At 34.3% G+C, this 20,967-nt stretch overlaps 1 protein-coding gene across 1 annotated transcript in view; it reads left to right on the top strand.

The window, feature by feature from the left end:
* The window catches only part of LOC142974925 (uncharacterized), a 31,248-nt gene that overhangs the window by 526 nt on the left and 9,755 nt on the right, over positions 1–20,967 (top strand). The window contains exon 2 of the mRNA XM_076117498.1: positions 18,059–18,185. Within this exon, the coding sequence (XP_075973613.1) occupies positions 18,059–18,185 (127 nt within the window). The remainder of the gene's footprint in view (positions 1–18,058; positions 18,186–20,967) is intronic.

The following is a 20,967-nucleotide window of genomic DNA, read 5'->3' as shown; positions in this document are numbered from 1 at the left end:
TGAATTGCAAGTCGTCTTGTTTAACTTGCCACGGTATAATACAAACTAGTGATAAGACAGCCATAATAACTACTTCTATAAAAAGATTTAAAAAGGTTTTGTTTACTCAATTTTCCAATAAGAACGTCTTAGAATAAAATTGTAAAAAAGTTTTTGGAGTACCTACCCTTCACATTAATTGTGATTATGAATAGTTATATTAATAGTAAATTACAAGCACAACAATTTTACTAGGCACTTGTCTAAAATATTTAACTATTGACTTACTTGACCAAGTAGGTACCTAATAAAAGTGATACTAAATTTTAAGGACCAATTATTCATAGAATAAAACTAAGTAGCTACCTACCTACCTATCTATTAAATAAAGTGACAGCAAATGTACGAATTCTGTCAAAATTCCGCTTGTACTGTCTATGCCTAGGAAACCGTTATTTTACTTATTTATAAACAAACAAACTTAATAATAGGTATTTTTTTAATAGAAATGTAAAAAGCGCAACGTAATTTATAATCATAGTCTCTCCTTTTGCCTGCATGTTCATCATTATGATATAAGGATTTTAATAAGGACCGTATAAATTACTTACCTAAGTACTATTAGTATCAATTACTATTTCCCACATAGGTAAAGTACCTACTTACTAAACACCGCAAGCATTTCAGAATAACGGTAATGTGTGCCGAAATTGGCCAGCTAATTTCACTATCACAATATGACAGTGTCGAATAAATGATAACATTAGGACCACGTGGAGCTTAAACTTAATTTAGAATTCATTCTCCTCCTATTCCAGTGCTAAGGAAATTTAATATAATTTTATGCGCGAATGTTCAAACAAGAGGGGCGTTTCTGGATTTGTTCCAAGATATTTGTGCATCAAATGATAAAAAACAGTGTATTTTTGACTGTGCTTCATGCCCTTGACGTAGGTCCGGGATAATAATACTACTCGGAAGTAAATAACTTTTTTAGGCATCTGTAGTACGCTGACAGGTAATAAACAATAATAAAAAAGTGCTACTGGCCAGATGGTAATTTACCTAACGAGCAATTTTTTTAAATATACACGTTTCTCAAATGACCCCACGCGTAGCGAACAAACACCTTACTACAATTTAAAATTAAAATCACATTATCTATGGGGTTTTGTTCTATATTATGCAAACATCGTTAATAATGAGCGTCTACCCACACTGAAAACATAACAATGCCTCGCTTGCAAGGTTTCTAAACGATTGTGACGTTTATTTACCCTCATGGTAGTAACACGTTGAATTCATTTGCACCAGTTCATTGGAATCGTATGTATTTATTATCGGGCGCCATTTTTTTAGTTGTTTATGACCTGAGGCGTGGCGATGGCGTCTTCGGGCGCGATTCCAAACACCCACGTACAGTGACGCTGTTACCGTTCTCATTGATACACTCGAATAGATATTGTTGCTCACTAAAATTATTAATGCAAACGTTTAGGTGTTACTTCTTTTTAAAATTATCACATGATCGTGGCGATTTTAATAGAGCATGTCCACTTATATTAACACACACTTCATAAGTATCCTGGAAAAAAGCGGCTTTAACTTCTTTGTGAAAAAAGCTATAACCACGTGGGTCACGTAAAAAAAGACATACATCCTGAAAGAAGCATATTTAATAGGTAGGTTACAGATAGATACAAAGTAGCGCACTTGGTAGGGTGGTACTGGTAGATTGGCGAAAATGATTTTCCATTAAAGAGAAAGAAAGCATCGTCGAAATAAAAATTTACCTAGTTTATGAAATATTAAATGCCTAGTTTCATTCGACAATATTCAAAATATTGTACAGCTAAACAAAACCTTCTGAAAAGAAATTAACATACTTGCCCTTGTGAAAACCAATAATAAATAAATGGTATTCAAAAATGAAAGGCACCGATGACTAAAATTAATCATTATATAAATACGTGTTTAGGTCCCTCCGTATCCGAACAAATTGATTTGAAAATTGAATTCGAATTCTGCTTTTCAATGTACCAGTACAATTGTACATCAATTATAGCTTGTAACGAGCATTTGCGTCACAAACAATACACAATTATACACTCTTGAATATAACATGTAGATTGATTTTACTTTCATCTTATTTAAATCTGGTTTCAACTGCTTTCGTGGTCCAACTGTTACCGATAGTTTGTATGACGACGGATCACACATAAATTTCCGGCTCAGGTCAAATACGATTGGGTTTGCTATTCGAAAATTTGCAGTAGCATTTCGGATTTTGATGAACTCCTCAGTAAATCGCAATAAACCTAGTATTCTCTATTACGAGGGATCAGCGACTCTACGGAATGTTTTAGTAACATCTGTCTGCAACTAGTAATTATTTTATGTTAATACCAAATTGAAAGATATTTTTTGCTATATTAACGTTTACTCGTAAATCAATCAGGCAAAAAAGTGAGAGCGGTTTAAACTAATTTATTTTAAGTCTTAAAATCTTAATTATAAAACTTGCCTAACAAACTTTCTCATTTCTATTGCATGGACACTAAATAACCATAAATAGAATGCATACACATTATTTATAATAAAGCTTAATAAAAATCTTAAGCTTCTGAATTATGTAATGTGTGCAAATTTCTTTTTCTTTTCTAAACATTTAAAATAAAGTTCAATATATAATCGTTATAAACAGTTTCTGAATCATAGAGTTTATAGATGAGGTGTTGTAGGTAATAAATCAACGATTTCTGTTAAGCCATTTAAACATGCATTTTCAATAAATAATGTCATGCAGTTTTTTCCCCGACAGTACTACGCTAGTGGCGCGCAATTATGCCCTATTCGATTCAATAGCCTCGTGATGAATATCGATGATGACCCATTTGAAAAGCTCTGCTTTATTCGTTCATGTAAATACTGTGTGTCCGTAATAGTTAGCGATTCGAAACAATATTATGTTTATTGAAGTAACGTAGCATTGCAATAATGCTCCGATAAAGGACAATCGCGAGGAAATGCGATTGCCTCAAAGTTCTTAAAACAATAAATTCATTAAATGTTGATGAGTTAGCTACATTTCTTGCCTAAATGCTTGCATTACGGCCTATTTTCTTTTTCAGCATTGGGGACAGTTCTTTTTCTAAGATATGTCACGTGTTTTATAAAATATTTATAGCTATTTTTGTTATTATATCGTTAAAATAGCGAAATGCCACAATTCGATATTAAATATAAATAAATAAATAAATATTGTTGGACAACTCACACACGGTCATTTGATTCCAAACTAAGCAGAGCTTGTACTATGGTAACCAAATAACTGATAAACATACTTATATACTTCTAAATACATACTTATATAGATAAATTGACAACCAGGCTCAGAACAAATACTCATGCTCATCACACAAAGATTTGTCCCGGGTAGGATTCGAACCCACCACACGCGGCGATACGGTTGATGCGGCGAGGTGACCGCTTAAACCACTGCGCCAAACGTGCAGTTAATAAAACACATATATATTGCAGGTATTGTTGTTTATTTCCTGTTTACCAGAAGACGGTTATAGTCTCCCGCGTTCGATTCACTCTATTGAACCCGTCCGTTTTATATAACAGTTGTTTATTCTACAAGAGACATAGTGCTCGCGTTATTTTCAGCGAATGTGTTTTCATGAAGCAATGAAAAATATATTTCCAGATAATAACGCGCACGTGAAACATTGTCATTGAATTAACAAAATGAAACGTGTCGTGATTGCGAATTCAAATTGATCTTCAGAAATCTTGTTATTTTATTCAAACTTTTTGTACGAAATGGCGAAAAATAAACAGTTCTGCCGTTTAATTTGCATTTTTTAATAAAGCTATGGACAGAATAATAAAAAATACAGACAATTGGATTGCACGCTGTGTGTTGAATTGTTAAAATAGGTTAGGTATACACGTTAGGTATCAATACGCGATTCTGGCTCGTGCAAAAGGAAAATTACACCCGGCCCGCGGCATGAATTCGGTCAATTTGGCGCCCCTAAAGCCTTTACGTAATCAAACAAAATTTTGAAACGATATAGATTGAATATTCGATTTCAACTGCGGGCACGTGGAACGATTTTGGATGTTCAGATGAATGCTAGCCAGATTTACAGGTGGTCAGTTAGATCCCAACTAGCACACAAGCGCTATAACAAGCTGTACAATGGCCGGTTAAAGGATTTTTATAACGCCTTAGGCTCCTTAGTAAGAAGTATAGTGGTTCTATAAGCGGCTACAGAGCTCTTGTAGCGTCAAATAGGCCCATACTGTCCAGCTTATAGCTCGACATTGGATCTACAGTGGCCGTAAATAGTAATTATAATAGTACGTAGTATAGTAGTAATACAGGAGCGCTAAAATAAGATGAAGGTGGTATAATCGCGCTACAAGAGCTTTTTCGCAGCTTCGTGGCGCTTACCAGCTGTTGTACAGAGGTGGTTAGCGCCACGAGCGTTCGAAAAAGCTCTTGCAGCGCGATTATACCACCTTTACCTTATTTTAGCGCTACTGTGTAACGGTTATAAATGCTAACGCTCTAAATTAGTAATATAGTCGGTTTATTATGGTGTAAACTAAATATATTTTTTTTAAATGAATCATCAGTGACAAATGAGGAGACATTTTATTTTTACGGATTGGATTATTAAAATAACAAGTAGTCTATCGCTTTTATTTCTTTGTGTACGTGATATGAAAGTGCGAGTTCAAGTTTGCTGTCAATATATATGTATATTATCGTCAATATTTTCATGCGCCCTCAAAATATTCAGTTTTAAGTGCAAAAATTATATAGATATGTGGATTTGGAAATTGTATTTTGAACATAAATAAGACTTTGAGGGTTACAGATAATTTAATTAGGGTTATAGGTAATAAAAAATGATTTTAATTATGTTTACGTTACCAGGCTATAGATTTATATGATCTTCAAAAGATCGTAATAACCTCAAAAAATATGTTTACCAAATGCTATAATGGCGTCTCGATCAAGCAGCTCACAGAGTTGGTTACATCTGCTCTAGCGCCTTAAGCTGTACAAAGGCTCTAGTGTTTGCTTGTCCTCAAGGTTTTGCAGTTGTGGCATAGGCTTCAATATAACTGTTTTGGTCGCACACCAGCATTTTACTCGTACTTTTAGGGGTCAGTCGTTGAATATTAAAATAGTTTGAAAATCTTTTTTATTTTATTTTATTTTATTTTATTTTATTTTATTTTATTTTATTTTATTTTATTTTATTTTATTTTATTTTATTTTATTTTATTTTATTTTATTTTATTTTATTTTATTTTATTTTATTTTATTTTATTTTATTTTATTTTATTTTATTTTATTTTATTTTATTTTATTTTATTTTATTTTATTTTATTTTATTTTATTTTATTTTATTTTATTTTATTTTATTTTATTTTATTTTATTTTATTTTATTTTATTTTATTTTATTTTATTTTATTTTATTTTATTTTATTTTATTTTATTTTATTTTATTTTATTTTATTTTATTTTATTTTATTTTATTTTATTTTATTTTTCATTAAAAACAGTTGACAGACTGAACCACCACTGCACCTATGTAAATATATTATGATAATAATTTTAAGCTTTAGTATAAAGGTATATTACTCGGTTATAGCGCTTTAGGTGCTTAACATAATTCTGTAATCCCCATGGCTGTAAAAATGTTTCGAATGATACCTTATACATCTATTTGCCGTACAGAAGCCATATAAATATCTGATATAACGCTCAAGGCGCTATTAAAGACCTACGCAACTCTTTTATAGATGAGTAATACACTAGCCCTAAAAAAATCTGTTATAGAACCTAAGGCATTACAAAAAGCTTATTTACGCTCTTGAGCGCTATAAGCGCAACGCATAACTCCGTTTAAACTCCTTTATCTCCTAAAGTCCCCTTATACAGTTAACGGTGTTATAGAAGATTCCATTAACTCAGTTATACTTCCCTAGGCTGTCTAGCGATGCAATTACATGCTCATATATCACTATAAGTCATTAGTTTCCTACTAAACGGCTACTGTCCCGCCTAGCTGTTAAAGGGTTTTTTAAATAGCTAGTATACAACTTATAGAGAATTGTACAGCATTTGAACGACTCTTATGCAACTGTCAGGCTGTATAACGACTGTATAAGCAGCTTGTGTGCTAGTTGGGATACCTCATTCCACCCCTTTTAGAGAAGAAAAATTATTTTGAAATTGCATGGAGTAAGAAAGAAGTAAAGAAAGAAACACTGTTGGCTGTGTGGAAACATACCGTGTACCTAATAGACTTAGAAGGCATTTAAAATAATCGTAGTTACTGAACATTTGACATAGTCACAAATTCCAAATACTTTAATGGAATTTGTAATAATCAGTAAGCAACTTAATGTCTAAATTAAATTGTATGAACTTGATACCAATCATTATAATCAACTAAAGCAACATAAAATGTAATCATAATAATTCTAAACGCAGAAAAGTATAAACATACAAACTAGTATCAAACAAGCTAGACTGAACAAACTTTTATTACAGCGCATTCTACTTTTCATAACCCGTGGTTACATTCTCATTACACTCACTGAAATTGTATATGAAAGCAACCTGCCATAATAATATGGTATTAGAAAGAAGGTCGAAACAGGGTGAATTCTGTGCAATGTATTTTATACCCGAAATAATAAAGGCATTGTTTGCCTCCTCATAAATTATATCGCAAAACCCTTGACAGTTATTTTAAAAGTAGGATTTTAAAGTTAATGCACGAACATGACGTATTCGCTTTGTTTTAGGCAAAGGAAAGAGTTATACGACCTAGTTCATTTGTCTCTTCAGCCAGTGACCATTGCGAGTCCTCATTAGCACCAGTTTCTCATTTCGCAACAGACGAGCTCCCCTTCAACAGATTCATAATTTAATTAAATTAATTTCATTCAGTCTCTGAACGATAGTTACTGAACAACGTGTTACTTTTTATGTACAATTCGTTCCATTTAGCTATTGATAATGATTAAAATTTTGAACTATGTACGTGAATCATTGCATCGAAAGATTTTGTTAAAAGTAGCATTAAATTCAAAGCTCACGTTCTTTATTTGATGATGTAATATAGTAAGTTCAATATAAAATTACTATGTAAATTGTAAATGCTTTTTAAGCACTAGAATATTTTTCAAGTCGATTTCCCATCGAGTAGACCATTCATTTTATCTCGATTGGGTGAATTGGACAGTTTTCCGAGAGACGACGGTTTCATTCAAATGCTTTTTTCTATAAAAAGGCTAATTGTTGCCACTTCGTTTGGACGATCGGATTAAATGGATCCCTTCATGTCCTTCATTAAAATGGAAACGTATTCCTGCTTTCCCTCCTAATTACCTACTACCATTCAGTAAATGAGAAAGGTTTCTTTGTTTCCTATTTACAATTAAGTTAAACATTCAAATATTTACTTAACTGAAAATTTAAAGGACGTAATTGTATAAGGGGAGAAACAACGGTGCGCATGCTTTGTCGATATTAATATTCACATTGTAGTTATTTATTCAAAGAAAATACTAATTCATGTTGTTTCTGAACAAATATTATTGCAGGATAATCTATTGATTCATTCTTTCACCCGAAGGCTAATCGGGATTTATGAGGTAAGCCGCATAGTTTGGGGTGCGATTTCAGTCAGATGAAATTGTTTTATCCGAATTTATTACCCACATGAGGCTGGCTTAAACATTTTCTGTGCAAATCTGATACGTGGAGATAAATGAATATCTCGATGCAAACATTGTGTGTTCGTTATATAACATGATAGCTGTCCAGCTAGACATGATTACGGCTAACAATAATGTAGCATGCCTACGTCATGTTCATCCATAACGATAAATGATGATTCAGCCGTAATTGCAATTTTGTGAATTTATTATTCGCAAATGAGACGATTAGCGGTAAGAATGGGGCGCATTAGTGTCGGGTGTGATAATAAGGCTCGTTTTCCTTTCAAAGTTGGGATGAAGTCAGCGGTCTGAACAAAAAGTTACCCCATCTGAGCGCTATGACAAATGACCGGTGCGGCGCCGAGACATCAGCGGGACGGACGATTTGCTTCGCGATCATTCGCTCCTTTATACACCCTGACATTGATATGTTCTCATAATAACATTCTGTGCGGATTTCTTCACCTCCATAATACCTCTGAATGGAAGGGATTTACCGTTTGATCCTTCTATCTGATATTAGTACGTTATGATTTATGCGCGTATGAAACTTTTAATGAGGCTGTATGTTAGCGATTGTGGTAGTACCATTGTCGTTGGCAATTAAAATTAATGCCAATTTAGTACGAGTTGGAAACTATTTTATGTAATTCGGTTTCAAATGCCGAGTACTGTGATGTGAACGCCGACAATCGGCTAATAATGTTTAAATGTGGTGATACCATCGTAGCGTAATAATGGTAAACAAACCTTCAAAGTTGCGAAATTAATCATTCATTATCTGTTACACGTAAACTGATAAATAGAGAGATAAGGCTGCCGTACGTCTAGATTATAATACTTGCGATTTTTAATCTAAGATCGTATCATTCAGGAATTTTCCTACTTTGCTAATTGATCGATACACAACATCGATAGTTTATTTATACCGACGCATTTTATATAAAACTTAATTTTGCCGTTGAAATACAAATATCATTGTTGTTCTAAATAATTATGGTTTAGGTAATTTATAAACTAAACCCGATGTTAATTTCATTTAACTATTTTTTTAAATTAAAATTTATTAAAACAGATACCTTCAATGTATCATCGTTTGCCCGTGAAAACATGAGTTTGCAATTTTTAAGATAAAAAGGAAAATATAGTAGATCTTTATTAATTTCCTTATTGCCACCGTTCAGAGTCGTATTGTAGGGATACTCACTATTTAACAAAATATACATATATCATACATAAAATCACGCCTTTTTCCAATGGCATGGACAAAAGGACGTCTCTCGCTACGATCCCTTCAAACTTCCTTGGCACATCACATCTATACTAATCACTCCCATGTTCCTCAGGACCAAATAATGATACAACATTCATTAAAGTTCTGTATATATCCCTTAAGGTTAGACAGAGACCAGAAAATACTGTATATATTTTTAATAACACCCGCAATATTGAATCATTGATATTATGAAGTATTTCACGGCTTTAATACATTGCCACACTGTATAGTTTGCAGTATTTAATGAAGCTTTACCTCAATTGTGCGGTGGTTTTGTGTTAATCCAATAACAGTGTCACTTCGTTAATGCTAGTGTTTAATTAAATTTTAACCGTTTTATTACAGACTAAATAATGACTAAAATATCCTCATCCAGGAAACTAAATTGTACAATAATATAAACGCTATAAGTGAATATAATGTAGGCCTTAATATGAAAAAGAACGAGTTAAGTAGGTAACACAATTTTCTTTCTCTTTCGTCTTTTTCGCGTACAGAGATCAAAGAACACCACTTGATACGGTCCTTTCAAACTTTTCCCATACTTTATTAATGTAATTAATTAAAAATATCCAAACATAGTAAGTAAGTAAAAGTATATTCGCATTAAAAAAAACGGGAAGTATATGATGGTGTAAGTTTCAAAACTAGATCTTTAAGTTATTTTCTTAAGTGCCGTTCAATTTTGTCAATCATTGTTCCCAATAGACCGACGAGACAATGAAAATAACACTCCATGATACATAATAGAAGAATAAAAGGGATGATTCGTTTACTTCTTCAAGCCCTCAATGTTAAGCTTAATTTAATCTTCGTAAAGTTTCAGATACTCCGGAATTTGTGTCACGTATAGTTCGGTTTTAATCAGACATTCTTTAATCGTTATCGAACTGATCGAAATACGCGAGGCCAATTAGCTATTAAAATACTTAAGTAAGATAAAAATTATAAATATAAATGATGTGATTTGCATTTCGATTAGCTTACAATGATAAAGCAAATATTCTATTAAAAAGATAACCTATTTTGGAAATACTTGGGTGATAGAGGCCCATTATCGAAGATGTTCGACTTCGTTACGAATATTTCCCTGCCTGATGCAATCAGAATCATCTGCAATAGATGAACTCCAGCCAGTAATGATGATGATGATGATGAAGAGAGGATTACTAATAAAGAAAGATTTTCTTTTCGGATCTGTAACATTTGTTCCCGGTTCATTGCACGGTATATTTCTTGTATAAAGAAAAAAAGATTATTATGACAAAAAAAACTGCGAATACTTAAACGATTTCTATGGGCAATGAAGTGCTATAAATTGTTATACTAAATCATTGACACATCTTTAACAAACAAATCAATCAGGCGATCTTTTTAATAGGCACCTAGCGAGACTGACGTAGATAATAATTGCGTTCTGCGTCAAATGAGGTACTTACCATTCTCAATAATATTGTATTAGATGCTATTATATTTGCTGCTAAATACTCTTTTCTAACACTTTTTTTTACTAGGTCCGGAAATAGTTATTAATATTTTAATGTGCGAAGTTTTACAATGTTACCCTGTAACTTTTCTTTTTTTATAATTTACTTTATTATTTGATTAGTTTTAATATTGTTTTTTAAACAAAACAAAGTAAATCGTTACTATAAAATTGTAATAGATTTATTGGCCATCAAAAAGAGCAAGCCGTGAGTTTCTTGCCGTTGCTTCATGTGGGGAACCAGCTTTCCGGAAGGGTCAAAAAATTATATGACTAGGTATTTCAAATACTTTGTACGAAGTTTACGAAATAAAGGATATTTTGAATTATTTTTATAGAAAATTCCGGTGTCAGTATATCACGAAATATCACTCGCTTCTATTATTCACATATACAATACAAAATAGAACAGCCGGTCATTTCAGTCAAATAAAGCTTATTCCTGAAAATAGGCCTACTGTATTTCCCGGACAATTGACGTTGAATAGTGTACATGTATTGCATGCAATGGTACTCAGCTACTTTGACCCGGTCGACATACCGATTTGCGAAGGGGTTGTCCAGAATCCTTTGTACCCCAGTTTCTGGAAACCTTTACGTTCATTCTCTGCCAGTTTATGCAATTAATACGAAGATTTTGCCAATAATCCAGTAATAATAAGAATATATCTTATTATCGGCGTTATAAAAGCAAGTAAATAACCGATCACGCCACCTATACGAGATAAAAGCGGAGTACTTATAGCCAGTGAATAATAAAAATAGGTACTAGTAGATAACCCATCGTACGACTATCTTTTTATAGGCCGCCGAGTGAAATGAGATGGGAAGATGATAAGCCTATTGACAATCTATTATGTAATGCAAGATTTGGTTTACATTGCATTGATATAAGAGGTCATTATTATGCAATTTATGCAACTATAGGCTATCTTTCTCGTGACTGTCACTAACAACAAGGATGATTTCTAATAAAAACAATTCAACGAAAGTGATAATCGAGAATATCTGTTATTTTATGACTTAGTTTTTGTTTATTAAAGACTATCAGCGTTGCCATTTCAAGAGGTTTTATCGGTGAAACTTAAGCGTATATTGAGGTAGGTACCTACTGCAGTATAGGATCCTTCGGTGACTCATTTCATGCTAAGGTAATCTTTATTCCAAATGATACCAATCTAACCAAAACTATCCTTGGAGACAGAAAAACTAAAGAATCCATGTCAAAATAGGGCCAGTCAGAAATTAGTCAGGGTTCTGGTTGTTGCTAACAGTACACGTTTGATTACTATACAGAATCTCACATACCCATGTGAGATTCTGTATAGTGATCAAACTTACACCCGTAAGTAGTATTTAAATTGAAGTAATGTTGCCAGTATATTATATTCTTATTAATCACATGAAATTTGTAAATTGATAAACGCACGCTTTTCCATTACCGCTAGGAGGCGTTCATGCTCGTATGAGTGGACACAGGACAGCAGGATATTGCTTAATATTCACGCTTCGTGCACCGGTCTCATTAAAACGTTAGTACGCACGTGGAACCTGCTAGATTGCAGCTGGCAGCTCACTTCGCGTCCAGATATAATATACCAAATTATATAATAATGGAAAATACCTCGTTACCGAATGCGAAAATGAGAATTTGAATGTATTTTATCATTAAGTGAGACTAGATTTTGGCCGCGGCTCTATCTATGCCTAGTATATCTATTAACAAACAAACAAACAAATTAAGCATTTTGTCGTACGAACAATGGAAAGAGATTACATTAATGGATCAGTGTACCCCTTTTTATTTGTTTACTGAGATGAGAATGTTACCTAGATACAAAATTGCAACACAGATATCGGATTAATGCATTTTATCTAAACTTCAGACATCACGTACGTTTTGAGACAGGTTCTTTACATTCGGCATTGTAACATTCATTCGTATTGTCACGTGCATTGTATTGTGAACAAAAGCGTAAAATATTGAAGAAATAGCACGTATATTTGGCCTAGTAAACAAGTTTTATACGCATTATACAGCTGAATAGATCTATTTACCTTTGTTATCAATGTCATTATCACTCGCTGATAGTGGAGGCGTAATAAACGCCAACATTAATGTCATCCTTAAGATATATATAACCCTTTAAAATTGATAACAATCTTTCCATGACTCTACCTTTACCGTTTTGAACTAATTTTACAACTTTTGAATAACTCTTCCTGTCATCCTACATTTTAGAAGAAAAGTTTACGGAACTCTTATTTGTAATTCAGTACAAAGTATTTATAATTAATTATGTTTCAATTCAATAATTGGTAATTATTGCCCGTATCAATATCAATTGCCATTTCAATTGTTTCAAAAAGGAAATTATGTTACAAATCAACAGGATAACAATACATGTTTTACTTACCTATTTAACACTCCATTCATATAAGTACGTGGACTACATAGAGTTTCATTCAAACGCATGTATAAGACTGAAAATGTCTATCACAAAATGGGTACCTTTTATTTTCGATTAGGTAGGTAGAATGTTTTAAAAAATATTTTTTAAAACATCCTTCATAGGGTAAGTTCGCCCTATCGCGTCCATCACCCAAATCGCGTCCATTTTTCGAACCTGCCTATAAAAATACTTGCAAATAAATGTAATATCACACTGAAGAACGTGAATGTTATAACTGTCAATAGCTCAATTTGTACGAAGCACGCACATATAGACAAAAGCTCCGAGTGCCTAATTAATCTCTGTAAAAAAAAAGTTAATTTTGGTTGTTCAACAACGGAGTGCGGACGTGTGGGATTTTAGTAAAAAAAATAGTGTGCAACGGTGCGTTTGGCGGTAAGTCTCTTTATGTTTTATGTGAACTTGAGGACACATAGATGTTTCTAGACATGAATCATAACATAAACTAATTATATTAATTACTAATTCGCTTTTTTTTATCTATTAAATAGTTAAAACAGGGTGGACGCGAAGTGCTACACTGAATTTATTAAACTACCACTTTGCGTCCACGATGGACGCGAACTCATCCATTTACGTTTTAGTTAGTTGTTTATTTTTAAGTGATTAAAATATTAAAACAAATTGGGTTTTCGTTCATTTTGTCATTAAAGTTACACAATTGTAATACCCAATTTGCGTCCACATTATTACGATTGTAGAAAAAGTAACAAAGATAGATCGAAACGTGGACGCACACTATTCCTATAGGCTATAATCTTGTAACAAATCGCGTCCGTCTTTATTAAATAATCGCTTTATTTTTTGTAAAATACTGATAATAGGATGAATATTAATATTTTATTTTATTCAGTATTTTAAATCTAGTAGGTCCATTAAATGTTTTCTATAATTCTTTTTTCTGTTTAAGATGAGTTCTTTAGAGTCAAACAAGAAGAAGGAAAAGGAAACTTATACAGAAGAAGATTTGAAGAAAGCTCTAAGCGACATTCGAGAGAAAAAGAAATCTGTAAGTCAAGTATGTAAAGATTATGGAATTCCCAAGACCACAATATTGGAAAAAATCAGTGTGCGCTGACCAGATGGAGTAAAGAAACCGGGACCAGAACCAACGCTAAGTGTAGATGGTGAAAAAAAAGGTAGTTGAATGGCTTCTCAACACATCCAAATGTGGATTCCCAGTGAAAAAACAGGAATTATTGGATACTGTTCAGAAAATCATTCGAGACGGGGAGATTAAAAATAAATTCAAAGATGACCGTCCAGGTCAAAGTGGATTGAAATTTTGGCCAGAAATAAAGAATAATCGCTTAAGAATGCGGAGGGCATTAATAAAGCTAGAGCCCTAGTAACAGAAGAATCAATCAGATTGTGGTTTAGAGAACTTGAATAATATTTGGAAAGTATGAATCAGAAAGATATTTTAAGTGATCCAAAATGAATTTTCAATGGAGACGAAAGCGGTTTTGCTTTCTGTCCAAAAACAGGAAAAGTTTTAGGTCCAAGAGATTTTTTTAATAATTAGGTATATTCTTAAATAAATAAATTAATAAGATCTAGTGTTTCTTTACATTTCTTTAATAATATCACCCCCTCATACCTTTTCTAAGCTGGTGGACGCGAAATAGTCCCAGGGTGGACGCAATTTGGATTTTGTGGACGCAAAGTAGGTGAAAAGCCTAATTCTGTGGTTTGCCTTTTCTTAAAAAAAACTCATGATGTTACAAACGATATTGAAAGTTAATATTAAACTAGACTATATAGTCACCACATTACATAATTTTTTTAATTGAAACTAGTGCTGCAACATTTTTGTTTTCTCCCTCAAACTTGCTAACTGCACTAAATGGACGCGAACAGGCGAAATGACCCTACATAATGATAGTGCAAAATTCGAAATAAAATTATAACGTTAGTTTAATAAACTTCTTGAATACGTATAGCTAGAACGAAGTCACCAGCTGCATTGAAGAACACCTTTATTTCTGAGGGAAGGTAATATTTTTGCAAATGCACTACCTATTTGTCCTGATAAGAGATTTAACACTTAATGTTTTAGTTTCTAAAAGGAACGACTGCAAATGGATAATCATGAGAAATCTTAAACTTTTTGTCAACTTCTCAATTCTTCGAATGACTGAATAGACACAGGTAGTGAGGCCAGTAATGTTCATACTACCGTGTGAAACAACAATACATTGTTATCTGAACAAGCTAAATAGAAACGTTACGCAACTGCTTAGTACGCAATTATGAGGTTAACGAAGAATCAAAACAAATGGACCGACTCCGTCATCGTGTCAAGGCAACAATGTGACTTCCTATGGCATCTTCAATTCAATCAGTCTCATTCTCATCTTATACATCTTAAATTGGTCCCCGATTACGCTTCGATTGAGTGAGAGCATAGTGTGAGAGCGAGTGTATACGTTTACATGGCACCCACACATGCAAAAACATCGTACGATATCAGCTAGCCAATGACAGAGAGCGGCGTGGTGGGCTCGGCTCCCCACCACACCATCGGAATGTATAGTGCTAAGAACGGTACTGGTAGTGGTAAAAATAACTACCTGTTTGACAGGATAAACACGACGAAATGACGTCCGAGGCCATTGCCAATATAAGAAGGGTGCTAACATCCCTTTTTTGTCGTCTGGAAGTTCCAAACTGCTGCTAAATTCTTCGCACTTCTATATTTTTTTATTGGAATTCATTCACTTCGCTACGAAATTGGTTACGGTTCGTTTAGTGCTCGTTAGTAAGGAATAGTAATTAGCAGGAAACTAAAGTCGTACGTCGTAGATGGTACAGAATGTGTTCTATAAAATTTTCCAATCCACATGTGAGCAAACAGCTGATTGCGTGCACGCCACGTGAAACACGATCAGGCGTGGGTGACGCGCGCATGCGCACAATACCACTAATAGATAACAAACACTTTCCAAAATATGGAAAGATCGTTGTATTTCATTCGTAAATACGAGATTCTTAGCAGACATATATATCTTTTAACATTTCCGTTACATTTTCTTTAATTCTAACCTAATTCTGTTCCTAAGCAGTGTGCCAAATCGCCAAGCATTTTTTGTGCCATTCAGATTCCATGCGACAATTCGACAATAGGAATCTATAATATTAAGATCAGAATAAAGGTTGCCTTGAGTGTCTGGTAGAAATAACTGACAAAGACTGATGAGATTTTGAAAACGTTGAACCATTCGTTTTAGTATTCAGCAGGTGCTCTTTTCTGTAATAGAACTATCGTTCATCACTGGTTCTCAATACGTTGTCTATAATCTATCACTAGTTCTATAAAGTTCTGTAGAACTGTCGGAAATAGATCGGTCAAATATAGTTTTGTTCTATCTTTCAACTGGAGGCGTATTTCGTTTTCTCATTATTCATTTGAGGTTTATTGCGATATGCAAACGGGCGGTACGATATTTATTCAAATGTAATTGTAACGTATGGTGATTGGTGATTCATTGCTTGCGCCTTGACGTTCGAGATGGTTGGTAGATATTACAGGCGCTCAAAATGTTTCAACATTGCCGATTGGACTACTTAAAATTAATAGAGTTCAACAGTTAGAATACAGTTGAACAGCCTAATGGTCCATCGTAAGGACACATATTACGCCGATAAATAGAATATAATAGTTAGTCTATGTATCTTACATAGATTATTATCGTGACACCTTCTTATTTTAAAGAAAGATAGGGAGCACTTTTGTAATGCCAAAAATATGAATGATAATGATCTCAGAATAATTACCAAACATTTACCGATATTTTAAAGATATATGACTTAAGTGACAAAATATTACGCATTAATAGCAAACAATAGATTTTTATTTAATTAAGCTTGTAGTAAAGTTAGTCTTCGTAATTGTATTTCACCTAGGGTCCCCTATTTTATAAGACATCTACGAACCCTTTTAGGAATCCCTGTGTAGCCCCGAATTATAAGTTTATAGACTTCAAAGAGAGTTAAAGAAAAGTTAATTTAAACTTTTCACCTAACTAAATTGCTGCTACACAGCGAAAATATTCAAAAAGAGGTTATTACACCCGTCCTCTGGGCTTTACTAGTATGGAAATGAAGGTTTAATTAAGCAAATCATGGAATTAATCGTATGTGAAGAATTGAGGAATCCAAGACACCTGGGAACTGTCTGTATATTTATTGAAAGTCCGCTGAGTATTATTTTGAACTGAGCGTATCTTCATGTTTTGGAGGGCACGTAAAAGGTCGGTCTTGGCTGTGGTCAGTTAAGATAACAGCCGATAAGCCATGTCAAAAGCTTTTCAGGTGTCTTGACTAACTTAGGCACTAGTTGGTCAACCTAGTGACATAGTCTAACCACACAATAAAAAAAGTGCCATACAGCTGATATAGCTAGTAGCAGTGTAATAAATATACTTATCCTTCTGAAACAATCTCACGAAGAAATCCATGAAAGAAACACGTTTGTTCCAGTTAAGGCAGTAATAAACAAGTGCTAAATGGAATCGTTAGATCTATTTAAAATTCGTTCAGCAAACCACTTTGATCGTCGTAAGGTTTCCAGTTCTAATTAAGATACATCGGTCCGTGTTATAGGTATGATCGATTACTACGCTATAATAGCAAATAAATATCGCAGTTCTCAATCACTATAATAATTCCGTGATAATTATTATTGAACGTTTCCGTAAGGAAAATAGTTTTGCTATTGTGTCTATCATTCATATCAATATGTGAGTTTTTCCTGTACCTTCTCCATTAATAAGGTATTTTCTGGGGTATGATGAATGAATAACGAGGAAATCTAACAAAAGTAAAGCTTATAAAAGACGAATGTTGATGTCGTATAGACTATATTTTAAATCGAGTCGACCAGTTCAAATAATCGTTAGAAAGACCTAAAATAGATCCCGGCCAAACATAAATTATTTCGATTAAAACTCCGAGCTGCTTTATTGCAACTGAATAGAATCATCCAAGATTCTGAGCGGCGTTATTATTCGCTCTATCCATTGAAACTATGATTTATTACTAAGGCCCTGTCATTTTTTCAATGGCTTCATTGTTGTCCACAGGTGCGCTGAAGGAACATTGCAACCGTGAAGAGGACCTCCTGCAACGATGTTCAATGGCATTACCTGTTCTCAGTTCACCAGAAATATCCTTCGCTTTAACAAGGGAAGAATTGGATAAAAGTTGCGTGTAAGTATAACATTTTTTTTTATAATTATGTTGACGCTAAAAGAGTTCTAAGGTTTGATTCAAAGATGTCAGCGGCGATTATTACGAATTCGTTATTGCTAGTAATGGTTATAAAATTGTTCTAGCAAAATGTTCCATATGCTAGAGACATAGATAATGTGTAGGTTTCAATGAGAATCTAATAAGAATAACACGTTTCTAGAAGCGGAAGTTGCGAGGCAGATTGTACGTTTATTTATACAATTATTCGTATTCGATTCCTAATCATAGGCATAGACCCTCGAAGGTTATTCCAACAAGATAATGAAGCTGTTGTTTTCGTTCAGATTTTTTTATAAAAACAAGCGTTGTTTGCGAACACTGGATTCATTCAAACCAGCCTTAACACCGTAAATCAAATTATCGGACCTTTTAGCCTTGATCAGTTTAAAGTGTGACGATACTACAGAATTTTAGAATGAAACATCGTAAGAATGACTAAGTTTAAATGTCCAATTACGGCAGCTGAATGGCGTTCTTCTCACGCCTTTTTCACTTAAGCGGCATCGCGGTGCAGCGATCTCTCATTTACGCTCACCAACTTAAGGAAAGTGAGTAAGTTTTGTTAAAGAGTTCGCGCTGCGTCGAGAAGTTCAACGGAATGGCTCGGTCGGCACGCAGTTAGCTCATCTTAATTTAGTGCTCTTGTTTGCGGTAAATAGCAATTTGAAACTAGTTGTCCGACTTCACTCAGCGCTTCATACAGAAACTGAATAGCCAATGAAGCACTTTGCTGCGGTCGGGTCGGTAAACATTGAAATTACGCGATATTAGCTAATGCCGACGGTAATGTTTTCGTACAAACACGTTTAGCTGTGAACATGTTTCTGTATCGGTTTGGCGATAATCCAGCACTTCTTGTACGTAACGTTGTTTACTGTTGCAATAAATAATGATATGACGGATGTTCTCTTATTCTTATACACATCCGAGATATTGTAATACACTCAGCGGCACGGAATCTTGGCCAAACACTTATCTCGCGATAGCAAAAATTTTAAGTGTTTCAGTTGACGGTTTGTAGTGCAGGTAGGTAAAAAAAATGTTTACTTCAGCTCAAGAGAGTAATTCATAACGATTGAGTGCACTATGACGTTAGTTCTGAGCTTTAGTTGGTTCGGGTCATTTGAGCGACTAAGTTGCAAGTTTGATTTAGTGTGATGTTAAAGGTTTTCTGTTTCATTCTTTTACTTTTGTGATTTCCTGTTTCTTATTTCGTAAGTAGGCGTGCTTTTAACCAATAAAGGATGCCCCTAACACCTGCAAAAGTTGCACAAGCTGTAGCACTGATTGACCAAGGGATGTCACAGCGTGAAGTTGCTGCTGCACTTAATGTACCTCGGTCATCAATGCAGTATGCCCTGAAACGATACCGAGAGACGGGCGGGTACACCCGCAGACCAGGTAGTGGAGGCCAAAGGTGCACATCGGCTCGAGACGATCGCTTTATTATCTTAGAAATTCTAAGAAACCGCTACCTCACCGCAGTTGAGATACGCCAGCGACTTTAAATTTCAAGAGGTGTGAATGTGAGTGAGCGTACGGTGAGAAGACGAATGGAGGAAGTTAATTTAAAAGCTCGTAGGCCAGCGCGAGGTCCACAACTCCTCAGACAACACCGAGTAGCTCGACTTCGCTTCGCGCGAGAACACGCTAACTGGACGCATGAGCAATGGGCAAACGTATTGTTCACAGATGAGTGTAGGATAGCTTTACGTGCTCCTGGCGGTCGGGAAGGAGTGTGGAGAAGAAGAGGAGAGCGATTTCTACCAATCACCACCACACAAACTGAGTTTTTATGGAGGCTCAATAATGGTTTGGGGATGCATTAGTTCCGATGCACGCACGGAGCTGGTTGTTGTCGATAATCGCCTTACAGCTGTGCGATACATCGAGGAGGTTCTTCAGGAACATGTTGTGCCTTATTCTGGATTCATTGGACACGAGCAATTCAGATTAATGCACAATAATGCACGCCCCCACGTCGCAAATTGCGTTGAAGAATACCTGGAAGAGGTCGGTATTCAAAAACTGATATGGCCAGCGCGAAGCCCAGACCTAAATCCAATAGAGCATATCTGGGATATGCTTAAAAGAAAGATTAAGTCGGTATCCAACCCTCCCCTAACTTTAAACGAACTTCGAAGTGCAGCAGTATCCGCTTGGAACAGTATACCGCAAGTTGACGTCAGAAACACCATTCAAAGCATGCCTGATCGAATGCAAGCGGTTATAAGGGCACGAGGAGGAAACACACTATATTAAAATGTAAAAACTTTAAAGACATTTCGCTTAGTTTCCAGTTACAGTGTTTTTGTTTTTGTGGAAAGTGATGAAACTTTTTTTCGTGAAAGTAAAAAACTTAAAATCTTTATTATTGGTGAGTTAATCTTTTAATTACAACTTTAAATATCCTAACAAACACTTAATCAAATCAATCTACCATTGATTTAGTAATAAAAATATAATAATATAAAAAATATCGCCAAATTCGTATGTGGCCAAGTTTCCGTGCCGGTGAGTGTATTTGTGTTCAGTCTCGTGCCTACTGTGTACGCAGATGTCAGTCTATAAATGGTTGATTTAAATTTATATACTCATTTATCTAAAAAAACTCTTGCTAGAATGAAGATTTTATTTGCCGTATATCTGTCATAGCCATACTCGTACACAACCGTTAGTAGCAGTAGACAGTTGTTCAATTTCAATTCTGAAATATTGTCATCTCCTCTATTTCCTATCT

The sequence above is a fragment of the Anticarsia gemmatalis genome, chromosome 8 (assembly GCF_050436995.1).
Source record: "Anticarsia gemmatalis isolate Benzon Research Colony breed Stoneville strain chromosome 8, ilAntGemm2 primary, whole genome shotgun sequence".
NCBI classification, from domain to species: domain Eukaryota; kingdom Metazoa; phylum Arthropoda; class Insecta; order Lepidoptera; family Erebidae; genus Anticarsia; species Anticarsia gemmatalis.
Note: the sequence above shows the minus strand (reverse complement) of the source record. Positions and strands in the feature narration are given on the sequence as shown.